The following is a 15738-nucleotide window of genomic DNA, read 5'->3' as shown; positions in this document are numbered from 1 at the left end:
AAACACAGACACCAGTCCTAAGCTCAGCTGACATGACATGCAGTCATTGTTATCAGTCAACGTCTGTCATCTTATAACGGTTAAATATACACAAAATAATATTATAACGCTAAATAAATATTATTGTGACGATTTTATTGCCAAGGTGTTAGTTGATAACATTTATGATAATATAGAATTTCATAGGTGTCTCTCGCAGTGCCCCACAGAAACATAAAAATAGTGTAGGTTAGTGTACAATGTTTTATAATAATAAATTAATCTATTTGTTGTCCATTTTAACATTTTTTAAAGTAACGTCGCAGCCCTGCTCAGATATAAAGAGATATATATACTGTATATATATATATATATATATATATATACTGTATATATATATATATATATATATATATATATATATATATATATATATATATATATATATATATATATATATATATATATATATATATATATATATATATATATCCTAATTCTGACTTTATAACTCACAATTAAAAGTTACAATTCTGAATTTTTCTCGTAATTGCATCTCTATTTCCCGTAATTCTGACTTAACTTACAATTGTGAGTTTACGTAATTCTGAGGAAAAAAAAAAGGGAGCCTGAGATAAAAAGTCGCAATAACCTTTTTTTTTTTAATCAGTGGCGCAAACGGGTTTCCACCGGTTTTCAGTCATCAAATGATGATTATTCATAAATAAAATACTCACTCAACTTCTCATTTAATAGGAAATTTATTTTCACATGTCAGCAAAAAAACACTGTAGTGTGTACCACAGCTACACCTGAAAAGCCAGAAAAAACTAATCCAATGCTGTCGGCGCAGTATTCGTTCGAATCGGTGGCAAACTCGCAAAGTCACCAAATAAAGAGCTTCCTATGTGTTGCATACAATGTGCATATGACATATAAACGCGTAGGCCGTCTACGAACGTACGACGAATGACCGCAATATTTCCTTCCGTGAAAAATACATCTATCTGTGAGATAAAATAAATGTTTCGAGGAAAAAGAGACGAGAGTATAAAGAGATTTTTACCTCAGAAAAAATATTTTAAGTAAAGGCTTTTTTTATTACAACAAAATATCACAAAAGCGGTATTAGAATTGCACCAACTCTGTTTGAACTAAAACGGAGTTTCCAAAGCACATCGGGTAAGTGTTCTATATTACGTCATGAGACAAGCTCTCTATACAAAATGTACATTTTTATCATATATAAATTTTGGCATTCGGATGTAAAAATGGATGATCTACATATATATCTATGTATAATTTCATTTTTTTAGAATCACCTAGCCCTCCAAACCGTAATTACAGACTGATATTATTCCTTTAAACCGGTTCTCAGCAAGACATACGTATCGCATAACACGTCCTTTTCGATAAGGACCTCGATTCGGTACAGACGACACTCAACTACAGCTAAAGCGGGTTTCCATGTAAAAACCGCAGTCCGCTGCCTCCGCGGATGACAGAAAAAAAAGCAGCCGTTTGGTCTATATATGTCCATTTGTTAAAAACCTCACAGTCTCTTCGTGCTGATGTCTGTCCTCAACAGTGCTTTAAAGCGGGTTCGTTGGGTTTTACGAACGCTCGCTCCCATATATGCTTGTCTATCAGCATAATCTAGGCTTCTGTTCAAAGGCAGGCCTGCTGCACCTGTGTCAGAAGCTCCCCGAAGCGATCGAACAGGCCCTCCACCCAGGCCCCGTTGCCCATGCAAGTCTGAACCGTCTCCTCCTGCCCCAGATCTTCACCTCGAGACTTCAACAGCCCAATCTGATGGGAGAGGAGAGAGAAAGACACTGAAGAAAGCGATACAGCAACATTGTTACATTTTCTAAAGAGCAACTGGATTCAAACCCGAATCTCCCATATGAGCACCGTAGCTACATGTGAGGGAATGTGAGTCGATGATAAGCGATTCATTTATTAAATCGCATGCAAAATTACAAATATAAATAGAGCAGGACAATCAAAATGGAACAGAAAGTGCTAAATACTAATATTTTCAAAAGCTAATTAAATAAGATCAGTATGTATATATTTTGAGTTTATGGTTTGGTTTGCTTTATTCACACACAGGGTCCAAGATGTCAAGAAATTCACAAAAGGGACTTCATGTGCAGAGAAAGCATTAAATGTAAGTGACGCGACTACTTTTAAGGTTTCAAATACGTTCCTGGGGAACAAAATGTCAAATTCTGGTTGAAATTATGTCACATTGTCGTTCGGTTTAACTGTATTTTTGTCAAAATTCAAACAACGTGCTTGTTAAAATATCCAAAAGGATAAGGAAGCGTATTACATTTTATTGTGTTTTAAATTAGTAAAAATATTTTACTGACAAATGGGCAAAACCTTACATAGTGGCAAACTGAAAAAACCTATTCGGGGTGAAAGTAATTCATCTTTTAACGTGTCAAAAATTGATTTCTGTTGTGAATATGACTTATGATGATTGTTACACTGAATGACATTTTAGTGGGGATATTTATTGGATCAGAAAAACAAATCTGATATAAATTTTTTAACAGAAAACAACAATTTAAAGCTGTATTACACTTGTTTTTACGGTTAAACCCTTTATATATATATATATATATATATATATATATATATATATATATATATATATATATATATATATATGTGTTTATAAAAATACATAATAAGAAATTAAGAAATCAATTAAGCGTTTAAAATGTAGTGCTTCAATTCATTATTTCCCTTCAAGTAATTAAGGCGTTCAGCGGACAGAACGTTTGGGAAACCCTGCACTAAACAAACGCTTAGGTCTTCTTTCGATTAAGCAAACAGCTCGAAGAGAAATATTTTACCGCAGAGGATAAAACGAGACACGTCAAAGCTGATACTGATACGAGCGCTGCTAGTCAAAACAAGATCCTTTCACAGATTCCCAAAGCTTGTCAGCGAGGACTAGCAGATTAGTTATCCATCCACGAACTCTCACGAACAAGCAGGTTATTGGCTCACCTCCTCCATACACATCAGGTATGTGTGGTACTTATAGTGTTGTAGAGAGTGATACAGGGAAAACCACTTTGTTTTCTGCTGATCCACCGTGTATTCCTGACAGAGCGGGAAAAAAAAGAACAACAAAGACTTCAGCTGCACATCTACAGGGACCTATAAGACAGTGTGGTATACCTCCTAGTGGCCAAAGGACTTCACTAGCTGATATCAGGATATTTGGTATTATGCAAAAGTGACTTTTACTGCTGGACCTGCAGGACTCACCAGGGGAAGTTTGCTGGGAGATTTGGAGGGCTTCATGGTCTTCCTGTTGTAAGCCCTCCCACTTAACCTCACTTTAAAAACAGGAGTCTCGCAGTCGGTTTTCAGCTCTGTCACCAACGACAGCTCAGGAAAGCTGTCTAACGCATTCTGACGGGATAACATGCATGATTAACAAATCCTGAAATCAATCCTAAGCTCATAATCATAAACTCCTACAAAAATGTCTATATACAGGTGCATCTAAAACTTTTGCCAACTAAGTTTCGAGTGCAGAAATGAACATACAGTACTTTGAAAACTTGAACTTTTCTGCTTTGCAAATACTTTTTTTGATTTGATTTTAGGAAGTATACTAATATTTTGAATATTTTGAATATACTGGATTAAAAAGTTTTACTTTACATGTAATAAATCTAATATATATATATATGTGTGTGTGTGTGTGTGTGTGTGTGTGAAAATATCACCTTTGAAAAGTTACAAAAAATTTTTTTTCACAATATTCAACTTTTTTAGATGCATCTGTATATATTTGTGCATCGAATGTATTTTTAACAAAATGCGTGTTCATGTGAAGAGCAGGGCTTTCTTTCACCAGCTGTATTAGAGAACGATAATGTCATCTAACTAACTAAATAATGTAATTATTCCTATTAGGAGTACATATTTTCAAAACCAATTACTAGTCAGCTGGTAGGTTTTAAAGTAAGAATTTAGCTAAAAATGCTGAAAATATCTTCACTCTCATGAATATGAGTTTGTTTGTTTGAGACATTTCTCATTGCACCACTTCTTCACCAATAGATCCTCTGAAGTGAATGGGTGCCGCCAGAACGAGAGTCCGAACAACAGCTCAATAATCCAGTCCGGTCTATCAGTTAACAATTTGTGAAGCGAAAAGCTGTGTGTTTGTAAAAGACAAATCCATCATTAAGGCATTTTAATTTTAAACTGTTGCTTCTGAAAAAAATGTCCATAAATCCATAATAACACTCCCTCGAGTGAAAAAGTCAACCCCTTGTTGTCTCTCACATCAAAATACAGGCCAATGGTTTTAAACTCTTTTGCTTGCTCTGTGCATATTTATATCCTGATTTAGAGAAAGTAGTATTATGGATCGAGGCAAAAGCAATAGTTTTAAGTTAAAACATCTTGATGGATTTTCTATTCACAAGATGTTGATTGATGGATTGGAGTGTTGTGTATAACTTGTTCTGATGTTTTTATCAGCTGTTTGGACTCTCATTCGCTGCAGAGGATCCACTGGTGAGATCTTGAAAGTGAAATTCTCCTACGATGCACTGACGGCAAAATGGAAACCGGTGACTCATGACTCACTTTGAAGATCTGACCCATGCGCAGTTTGGGCAGCAGCCTCCGTCTGTTGTCTGTGATCATTCCTTCCACCCTCTTCATGTGAGGCAGCAGCAGCTCGTCTGAATGCAGGACACACAGGTCAGCCACGCGCTACTTATTAAAAATCAGACGGTTCGATCCCCGATTTCTCACCGTTCTCTCGCTCTAGCGCGTGCATGACATCGGAGTCCAGGGCTATGCTGATCAGCAGCTCCACGAAGCTCTTGAAGGTCTCCTTCATCGTTCTGGTGTTCAAGAAACGTGAGGCGAACGGAACCGGAGGTGTAAACTCTAAGATGGGGATACATGGGATTGGGCAAAGGATGAGTTTAGACCAGTGCTTCAACTACCTTTTTATCTATATAAAAAAAAATAAAAAAAAATATACATATATATATATATATATATATATATATATATATATATATATATATATATATATATATATACACTTTATTTTAATCAATAAAATGTTTTAATAGTTTTAGATAATATGGAACAAGAAAATATTAGCCACTGCAACCTGAAATATTAAAAATAATTTAATATTAATTATAGTATTAATAATTTATGTATAAATAATTTTCCAATTTGAAAAATTGGTTCATTGCTAGAATTAAATGCATGGTTTTTTTTCGGGAATAGTAGAACCGTCTATGCATTTCATAAAATTTGTATGAAACTTGGTACATAATACGCATGCTATAACGTTAACTAGACATATTATATAATTTTATTTAATGATATTAATTGACATTTTAGATTACTCTTCGCCAAACATGTCATTGAACATATTTGTGCCGCGTTCTTGCTGACGTCCTTCAAATCAGAATGACCCTACTGGATGGCTTTTCCCCATCACTGAAGTACGCTGATGGACATTTGAACACAATAAGGTCACACTTCCTCTGCTATCACATGTCTCACCGTCGTCCTCGCTCACAGCCTCCGGTGAGGAGTCGGAGGGAGATGACGTGAACTCTTCTTTCCATTTCTTTCTCTTCTTAGGCGGCGGTTCAGCCTTGGCTTTCGGCTGCTTGGGTCTGGGTTTCGATAGAGCTCTCTGTTGTGTTGTTTTCTGCGTGGGGGAGTCCGACACAGTCGCCGCGGTGAACCGCTGGGCCAGAAGAGCTTTAGCCTGAGAGCCTCTGGGAAAAAAAACAACAAATAAATAAACGAATGTTATTTATGGAGTACAATGCGGAGATTATCGATAGCGTAGTCAACAAGGGAGCGGTTCTGATGGAAAGTGAAATACTGTGGATTTCGTGCAAGCTGGCTGGAACGGAGTAATGTGTGGGATCAGTCTGATGTTGAAGATTTCAAACACACTGGGCAGGAGATTGATGATCCATGGAAAAATATTTGGCTGAGTGGGATTGCACAATAGAAGCCTGTGGCTCGGCTTGACATTTTAGAATAGCACGCTCAGTTGTATGTGGTTCAGTTATATGTTGATAACTGATAGGAGTCGTACATACACGACAGATGTCAATGAAACAGAAGTGGCGACTGATCTCTTCTTTCATATTGTGACTTTAACTAATGTTGACAAACACAACAGATTTTTGATATATTGAAACAGCAGTCAAATGATTAATCGCATATTATATCATATATGTGTACTGTGTATATTTATTATGTGTATATATAAACACACGCGCATAGAGTATATATATTTGGAAAATATTTGCAGATTTATATATTACATGTAATATATATACATGACATATTTTTCTTAAATACATGGAAGCATTTTTATTTATATACGCATAATAAATATGCACAGTGGGCGTGGCCTTCAAAAATGGAGGCAGATGAATGTTTTCTTGCAGGGGAGGAATTTAAGTAAATGACTAAATGACTGGAAAAAAACTGCAAGAGAGACGTCTGACTTTTTTTTTTACAGATCCAGTAATGAAGTTTTTATTATACATTACAGGGGCAAAAAACTATTGAATGTAAGATATGTTTTTATTTCAACGTGATTTTTTTAGCCGTCTTGGTAATGAGATTTTACCGCAAGTACATGCAGCACTTACACGTACAGCCCACAAATGAGGAAATGAGGAAGTATTTTCTTCATTAGCTGAATTGACACTAATAGAGTAAGACACATAAGGCCTGTACCTCATTGAATGCATGGGCTTGCATCGTGGTTTCCTGCTGCAGACTCGAACATACTCCCGCTTGTTGACAGTGTCAAGAAACTTGACATGCACTCTTCTGTACATCGACTTAGCATCCCCAAAGTACCCCAAATACTATAAAAAAGGATAAGACACTGGCTGTTGTTCATGGCATTTTGAGATATCCATCGTAAACACACTATGATGCAACTTTAATTCATGTTTTGTATGGGCACTCACACTGTTGGTGGCAAAAAACACTCGTTTCCCGTCCCTGAGCTCCGGCACGAACTTCTGAAGCAGGGCTTTCTGAACTTTCCAGATGGCTGGTGGTTCAACCCCTGCCTTCAATGTGATCTACACCCAAAAACAACACACATCAAAGGTTTAAAGAGACAAAGGGTTTGATTAAACAAACAGACAGTCTGCCTTATGTCTCTTATAATTGACAAGAGGTGGGTGAAAACATCAATAATTGCTCAACCACAAATAAAACGTCATATGATGTAATTTTCACAATTTAGTGCCAACATGAAACGCCATTCACAATTTAGCTACATAATATGACACATGGGTCACACTTTGGAGACCAACTGTACTACTTAATAACTATTAACTACAATGTTTCCTCAACAAAAACCTAATTTGCTGCATTTAAAATATGGTTATGCAGAGCAAGGAATTAATATGTGCTTTTTATATGCTAATAAAAAAGAAGGTTTAAACAACAAGTTAAAAAAAAAGTCGGATGATTTTACTATAAGAACAAATGCCGCTTATTTCATACATCAAGTCAAATAGCCGTTGCCAAAAATCAGTGATTTGAGTTTGATTAGTTTAAAAACAGAAATATTTTTGTTGCTAAAACCCTTCAATCTGCTTCAGAAGAGATGTGTTAACCCTCCAGAGGCATATAGGTTAGTTTGATGAAAGATATATTCGATTTATGGAGCTTCAAAATAATGGCCACTATCCATCCTATAAAGTATTCCTTTAAGGGTTGATTGTGCGATGACTTCAACAGGCTAATAAAAGTCCCAGCATACCTCCAGCCTTTCAATATCCTCATTCCTAACGACAAACTCGTCACGTTCCCGGTACATGCCCTCCCCTCCACTATCTGACAGCTCGTCGTCCAGCAGGCCCTCGATAGCAACTGAGTTCAGTTGAGCAGCTAGCTTGTCTGGAGGTACATCCTTGAGTAACTCCTCCGCAGACATCTTTTGTATAGCCAGCCGTTGTTCTTGTGGCTTGGCATCAGTAGGCTGTGTGCTGGAGGTCTGAAGTTGCTTTATATTGTCACCTGAAGGTTTATGTTGAAACAGGAGAGGATGAACTAGGGTTATCATAATAGCAAACTTTCTGTGAATTTATTTACAAAAGGAAAATGTGTACATGAAGGGAGCTTTCATACCTAACTTCTGCTTTTTGTCTGAGGGCTCGTCTAAAGATGACAGTGCGGAGGTGATGCTCTTTTGAAGATCTTGGTTTTTCCCCACTGAATCATCTTCATCAGAGGAAAATGACGGCAGTGTTTCGAGGTTCCTCTGGAACTCTTCTTCAAGTCGTTTCGTAGAAATGACACTATGAGCGTCTGGAGATATCAATGGAGTTGAAGGAGCGGGAGGTTTAAAAGGAATAAGTAATGGATTAGGAGGCCTCTTGGAGGCAGAAGGCTTTCTAGTGCGATTGGGTGACCGCATAGGTGGAGATGATAGGTTTTGTCTGGATCCAGATTTAAGAAAGTCCAGGAAGGAGCCCAAGAATCCAGTTTTAACCTCTGGTTGTTTTTCTTCAACCTCTCTTAACTTCTGACGCATTCTCTCCTGCTGTTGGTAGCTTTCGTTCGAGACCTCTGGGGTGGAAGCTGAACTTGCCTCACTGGCACGTGAATTCTGACGCTTAACTTGTGTGCTTTTCTTCTGAGATTTGGGTTGACCATTTTCATCTTCAACAGATTGCTTTGAAGAACCCTTTGATCTGGGTCGCTTTTTTGTAAAGCCATCTGTAGGATGCTCACTAGCACTATAATCGGTTTTAAGGCCTTTCAATCCCTTCAGCAGGCTTATGTTATTTGATACGTTTTCAGTATTCGAATGTTCTGATTGACTGTGCTCCTGTCCAGACAACTGAAAGTCAGAGGAGGCTGTATTACTAATAACAAGTCCATTAGCGTTCAAAACAGAGCCATGGCTCGAGTTTACAAAATGTCCTTTGGGTAACACATTATTTTTCTCATGAATGCTTGCTGCCTTGCCAGATATATCCTGTGCAGAATCGTTTCTTATCTCAGGTTGGTTATTAGAGTTTGAGAGCGTAAACACTTGACGTCCCTCCGTTTCATCTTTGGAGTATGTCGTCTGAGCACCAATTATAGTCATGGCTTGCGAGTTAGTGATTATCATATGCTGAGATTGGAAACTATCAAGTCTGTTCTCAGCTGACTGAAAATTGCACTTGGAGTCTACAGGGCTGGACACTGATGACATGTCGACATCAGATGATGTGGATTTGACAAAGTCCTGTGGTGTGACGCCACAGGCGGCTGCGGTAGCAGCAAGGATGTCATCGACATTTGACAGGATGTTCCTCTCATCTGCCAAAAGCATGGAATCAGGAAAGCATACAGAACTGAGAGTAAAGTTCTGCTTTGCATCATGAGGATTTGACTGGGTGAAGTTGTCTTTTTGCGTTGGGTCCTGTTTAGTAGACTCTGTTGAGTTGGGCACTTGGTGAGAGACAACTTGCTGATTGTGACGCCCATTAACGGTCAAATTAACTGTGTCGCTGTTCATTTGGAGATACTGGACTGGAACGGACTGCATGTACATTGTCTGCTTGGGCTGATTTTGGCCTGATGTGAGCACGGGCTGTTGAAGGACAATCATGTGAGAGGGATCAAGGAGAACCTGGGCACTGGGAACCCGGATGAACTGTGTTTGGTCCTCAGACAGGTGTCTGGGATCTGTTGGTTGAACTCTGATAATCTGACCCTGAAGGTTCTGCTGCTGAGAGCTCGAGCCTTTCAGAAGCAGCGCATGCTGTTTCAGCTGGTCGGCACTCAAGGGTGCATGGGTGGAGTGCATCAACAAATGGTTACTCTTGGGGTTGGAGGGAGTATTGGCACTGGTAGCGAGCTCCTTTGAGTTTTCCAAATGTGTAAGGATCTGCTCGTCGGTTCGGGAGTTACTACGAATGACACTTTGGGTGTTGTGCCTGTCTTCCATTTTTGAAACTACATAAACATCATTTTTTGGGCTGTTCTGTGCTCCGACTTCATTGGCTGAAAGGGTTTGAGAGGAGGACACCATAGAGCCTTTCTGTAAAGCCTGCACATCCTCAAGAGGAAGCTCTTCAGAGCCCTCTTTTGAGGAAAGAAACATTCGTTCATCTTGTTGATGCGATTTTAACTCAACCGAGGACTGGCTGTTTGGTAAGGCTTGGGTGTGAGTGACAGGAGAGGAGGTTGATGACTGCACAGAAGACAAGTACTTCTGCTGTAAAAGCGCATTGTCTGTCTTGTTACCAGGCGGAGACTGCATTAAGACATAGTCCTGTACTGGGTTAGCGGATGATAAATTTCTGGCATGACTGGGTGAGAAGGAAGGGATGGTTGTTAGGGATTGACTTGACACATAGTTCTGCGAAGGTATGCTAGCAGATGCCAGCCCCTGGGTATAGAAACTAATGGTTGGCAGGCCCTGAGAGTGGCTGGAAGAATAGCTTTGAGAAGGACTTCCCATGCAAAGAGCTTGCACCTGTGTCTCATATCCTTCCCTGCTTCCCGCAGGCGGCAAGTCCTGCTGCTGACTCGAGGAATAAATCAGAGACTGGCTCACAGATGTCTCAGCTTCAGACTGACTAGCAAATGATGGGAGAGTCTTGTAAATGGAAGGAAGCTTCTCAGGCAAGCTAGAGGAGAAGACTTGTGCTTGGCTGAGGTTGCTCGACAGACTTTGAGATGTAATATAAGTGTGCGAGACAAGGCCTGGAAGCTGCGTGGATGTGTACGGCTGTGACTGGCTAGCGATCACTGAGCTTTGTTTCTGTGCTGGGGAGGAGTAGCTCTGCGGCTGCATGCCTGGAGAGCTTGCCTGGGCTTGAGTGTCTGTGTTCTCGCTGGGATGTTGAGCTATTTTGGAAGAACCGTCTTTAACCTTTACTCCAGATGAGCTGGAAAACCCAGGGGAGGGGGCAGAAGAAACGTAGGCCTGAGTTTGCTGCAGCGCTGCCTGAGAAGCTGTCTTCTGTTGTGTGGTGCTGTTTAGAGGCGAAGGGTCGCCCGCAGGACTACAGGGTAAGGGCGTATGCGGGGAAGGGTCCTGTTGATATGAAACGTCACTCTCGTCATGTAGATAACTCTGTAAGGAGTGCTGAGCACCGCTAGCCAGCTGCTCCTGAACTGGCTGGGTGCTAGAAGGCCGCTGATGGTGCTTGATCACACTACATTCACGCTGAAGTGCTCGTTCAATGGAGCCTGAGAAAACCGGGCCACCATAAGGCTGGGGGGCTTGCTGGGAGCTGCCCAAGGCTGTGGACAGCAGGCTGAACTGAGGCTGGAGGAGGTGTGGGGCTGACTCTTGTGCTGAGCGGTAGGTGGAGGACTGGGGTGGCAAGCCAGCCCCTAGAGACGTACCACCGAAAGCAAGTGCAGTTGGCACAGTGTACTGGGAGGATTTGAGCTGCAACAGAGGATCGTTAGGGGAGAGCAGGCCATTCGAAGAGCTGAAAGTGCTGTCCTGAACAGCAGGTGCTGATGTAGTGGTGAAACTTCTGGTAGGAAAGGCACTAGGGTGCTGGTAGGATGAGATCGCAGAAGGCGTCGTGAACGTTCCTGAAGGATGCAGGGCACCGGTGAGATAAAGTTCTGTTGAAGAGCTTGCACCTACAGAAGAAAAAATATAAATTTAAAATACTGCAAGTGGCACATAAATAGCACATTATCTCTAAAACAGTTTCCTTTTGCGTTAACGTGTCACTTTCCGCTGCCATGATAATTAAGAGGCTTGTCAAATTGTGATAAACTTTGCTATGAGGCTATTATTGGGGAATGAAAGAGTGCAAACTATAATGGACACGACAACAAAATCACAGCCTATGTCTAAATGCAGCAATGGACTAATTAATTGCACATGCAAAGAGGGAAGTTTATAAAGTTTATATTTTTTTAAGGGAAGGTGTAAAAGGTTAATCAAATACTAAATGATGGCCGATTGATAAATGAAATGCAGGGGAAATAAAATAAAATAACATTTAATCATTTTTCCTTCTATCAGCAACTTTATTTCACATAACCCCAACTATCTATGACACTTTAAGAGTGACTGGCAACTGAGAAACTCTCCAATTAGAGCTGAAAAGACCTAATGTACTGTATATTTACCAGTTTGCCAGGATGGGCTTCTAAATGAAGGGAGAAGAGTAGAGCCAGCAGGTCCAGCCTGAAGGATTCTAGACTCAATAGAGGAGAGGAAGTTCATGACCGATGATTCAGTAGTGTTGCTACTGGCTGTGCTGTGCTGATTTGAGTCAAACACTCCTAAGAGAGGGATAACATAGACAACAGGCCGTCAATGACTTTAAGCAGTAACTATATCTCATTACAGCCTGAACGCGTTGCTCACCTGCGGGATGGTGGGTGGTGGTAAACGTAGGCTGATGAGAAGAGGCAAAGGTCTGCCGTTGGAGGAGCTCAGAGTCCAACTGTGTAGAATCATAACTAGAACTATAAAGCAAAAAGGCCACCTTTTTCATTTTTGTACATTTAAAAATCCAACCACAACCTGAGCTCAAGCAAAGATCTTTTATCTTCAGTTAAGAAAGGCACATTTATATACACTTTTAGGTGCAACTCTAAACTATTTAGTATAACAAAAAAATTTCAGACATAATAGCAGATATTACACATGTTCTGTGTGATGCAGAGTAGTTTGGTAGTAATAGTGTATGTAATAAGCTAGTAATAGTTGCATATATTGGTTATATGTGTATATCAAGTTTTCTGTCATAACATATAAACATTTTAAATGCAATAATTATACTTTACAGCTAATGAGACAAAACGAAACTACAAAAAACAACGATATAAGCGAAAACATATGGAAGCTGTTTTAGTTGGTTAGTTTGTCTGTTATGATTTTAGCAATGCCACATCGCTTGCTAAACAGAGGAAAGTCCACACTATATATTTAGCCAAATAAACATCTGCGTGAGTAAATGTCACAGCTGGGGAGATTCATTTGGGTTTGTTTCCTGGCTGTTTTGATGGTTTCAGTGTGGATGTGTACGGACATCACACAAACAGACTGAATATCCATCAGCTAGTTCTAGTCTGTTGGAATCAGTGCTGGGTAAGGTACGCTAAAAACAATAATTACTAGTTACTAATTATAACTGCATGCATTACTCTCTCCAAAAAGCATTTAATTACTTAATACAAATTACTTTCTAAATCCGAAATCAATCTTGACTTGTTAATAAAACAAGGATAGACATGAAACAGTTCTTTTAATTCTTTCAAGTGGCAACATAAATTGTTCTGATCACATAGTTAATAGTCAGTAAATTAGTTATGTTTAAGAACTCTGGAGTACTATGGATTTAGAATAAGGTCTTGCAGAATAAGACATAAACATGAGCTTTTTAAGTAATAATAAACAGCCAATATAATGTATGCTAATGACCAATAGTTAATAATAATGAATGCTATGAAGTGTACTGTGTATAAATGTTCTACAGCCTATGCATTGAGTGTTATGCTTAATTACATAAGACATAACTTAAAGCAGCAGCCTAAATGCAACTACTAAAAAGGCTCAAAGTCTGATTATGAATGCTGAACAACATAATCAACCTACTGGAAGCTAATTGTGCTTGTAATATATTCTGATATATATATATATATATATATATATATATATATATATATATATATATATATATATATATATATATATTCTTATGGTACACTACAAGTTGTCATTTAAAGCCTATAAAGCATTCAAAACCATAAGCTGAAAGACGGGAACTTTGATTTTTGCTAGTAAGTGAACAGAACTACCCATTTAATTATTTGCATGCTATTACAGTGTAATAAACTAACTGTTCCTTGTTCTGACCGCCGAAGCACCTGGTGCTTATTTATAACACGTAATGCACAAGCAGGATTATATAACATAATGAACCACATTACAAATGCATATGTAAGGCGTTACGGCACAGCTAATAAGTCCTCATAATTATAACCATAGCAATAATGCACTACATGTTTATCTTTTAATAGTTTCCTGGCTGATGTGTCATGTCATGTGTTATGACGTGTTAGAAATATCCAAGCATGAAAAATACAACACATCCTATTATGAATGGCTCGATGCAGCACACACTTCATGGGAATTTCCAAAAATAAGGTCGCTAAATACCTAAGTGGGTCAGCTATAATGTGTCTGCCAGAACTTTCTTACCTGTCCAGCATCAGGCAAGATGCACTGCCTTAAAAACCAGTGTGTCTGACTACCATGTTTTGCACTCAAACGCAATTTTAATAAGCTATAACGCATAAATCATTCCAAAAGTGCACACCTGATGTCGTTTTCGTGCATATAGATATAATGCACCGGTGCCACGCGTGTGTACGTTTATGGTTAAATCGGTGACAGGCAGAACTAAATAAAAGACTTTGTGTAAAGTTGCAGACACGTGGCCCTTCTGCAACACTGATCGATCAATTGTTTACAAACCTCCTCACCGTCCGCAAACACACTCCGACCGCTGCACAAGTTTATACACGAGACAACAAAACTGACACGGTCCTTATCCCGCACTTTCGGGTGATTCATCGGGAAAAAAAACACACACCCGAACGGATAATTACGCGCGAGCGTTTGAGGTTTAAAGGTGATCGGCGATCTGAGCAGATTCGGCGGACGCAGCGACGAACACCGCGTAACTAAAAACGCATCAACTCCCGTTAAAACCAGCTTTGCGCGCGACTCGACGCTTTTCCGCGCGGGTGTATGCGTGCGTGTTTCGCTAGGCCTCCCAAACACCGGAGTTTTCTTCGGGAGGCGACCCGCCCCTCGTACCTGGGTTTGTAGGCCCAGGCCGCGCTCTGAGCCGCCGCGCCGACCGGCTCTGTGAAGCTGGGGCTCGGGTAGTTCCTCTCCATCATCCGCCTCGGATCGGGAATGACGCGCGTCCCCCGATGCAGCTACACATTCAACCGAGCGTGAGAAAATCACATATTCCTCAGCCGCCGCGCGTCCCGCGGCGATCCGAGCGCTGGTCCCGGGGGTACGACGGATGGTTTGCGCTGTGGATCGAGCGCAGGGTGAGGATCGCTGCTCGTGGCCCCCAAACAGTATCACAGAGACACAGACGCGCCGCCGCTGCCTCAAGTCCCCATTTTGGCGTTTTCTCCCTAACATTCACTTCCGAGAAACTTTTTTTTTTTTTTTTTTTTTTTTGCTTTTCTCCCTCCTCTGTCTCTTTCTCTCTCTCTCTTCACGCAAACATATCCCTGTGGAGACTTCATGTTACTAATATTAATACATTTATTAAACCAAAACACACCTTTACATTATTATTATTATTATTATGAATAGATCGCCCCTACTTTCGCATTCGTTCTTATGCAGGTTATCATTTGGCCCATATATTAAGTTTACTATTCTTCTGCGATTTAGAGAACTGTGAACATCCAACATTAGCAAAACATACAAACACGGCGGCCACAACTAGATACATTAAGGCCATTGCGTGCCAAGTTCATGCAGGTTTACTAATAGAAATGTGGTTTGGCAAAACAGTTAAAACTTTATAATGCAACATTTAGATCAACATAGAGTGCACAAAACGGCAAAAGGTAGGGTATAAACAATATATATTTTTTAAGGCATGGTTTGATGTGGTCCATAATTTTCCACAAAGCATGACTGCATGTTAAGTACATTGTTTTGTCACTTGAAAATTAAAGAGCTTTGTT

General features: G+C 39.7%; 1 protein-coding gene across 1 annotated transcript; it reads right to left on the bottom strand.

Annotated features, from left to right (window-relative positions):
- Positions 1 to 721: 721 nt before the first annotated feature.
- On the bottom strand, positions 722 to 15195 carry qser1 (glutamine and serine rich 1). Its single transcript, XM_043264782.1, has 13 exons — positions 14840 to 15195; positions 12380 to 12480; positions 12139 to 12294; positions 8170 to 11640; positions 7802 to 8058; positions 6996 to 7112; positions 6757 to 6890; positions 5554 to 5774; positions 4780 to 4917; positions 4609 to 4706; positions 3271 to 3417; positions 3007 to 3102; positions 722 to 1788 (listed from the first exon to the last, which is right to left on the bottom strand). The coding sequence occupies exons 1-13, from the start codon at positions 14923 to 14925 to the stop codon at positions 1648 to 1650; spliced, it is 5163 nt and encodes a 1720-aa protein (XP_043120717.1). The 5' UTR covers positions 14926 to 15195; the 3' UTR covers positions 722 to 1647.
- Between the last annotated feature and the right edge of the window lie 543 nt (positions 15196 to 15738).

The sequence above is a fragment of the Puntigrus tetrazona genome, chromosome 18 (genome assembly GCF_018831695.1).
Source record: "Puntigrus tetrazona isolate hp1 chromosome 18, ASM1883169v1, whole genome shotgun sequence".
NCBI lineage: Eukaryota > Metazoa > Chordata > Actinopteri > Cypriniformes > Cyprinidae > Puntigrus > Puntigrus tetrazona.
The sequence above is the reverse complement of the archived record's forward strand: the minus strand, read 5'-3'. Positions and strand labels throughout refer to the sequence as shown.

What these genes read in the sequence shown, in the direction of transcription:
- qser1 (XM_043264782.1), bottom strand. Translation starts at nt 14,925, where the DNA reads ATGATGGAGAGGAACTACCCGAGCCCCAGCTTCACAGAGCCGGTCGGC. An exon ending in AGACAAAAAGCAGAAGTTAG is followed by an intron (nt 8,059 to 8,169) that starts GTATGAAAGCTC and finishes ATAAACCTTCAG; the next exon opens with GTGACAATATAAAGCAACTT. An exon ending in CGCGCTAGAGCGAGAGAACG is followed by an intron (nt 4,707 to 4,779) that starts GTGAGAAATCGG and finishes TCCTGCATTCAG; the next exon opens with ACGAGCTGCTGCTGCCTCAC.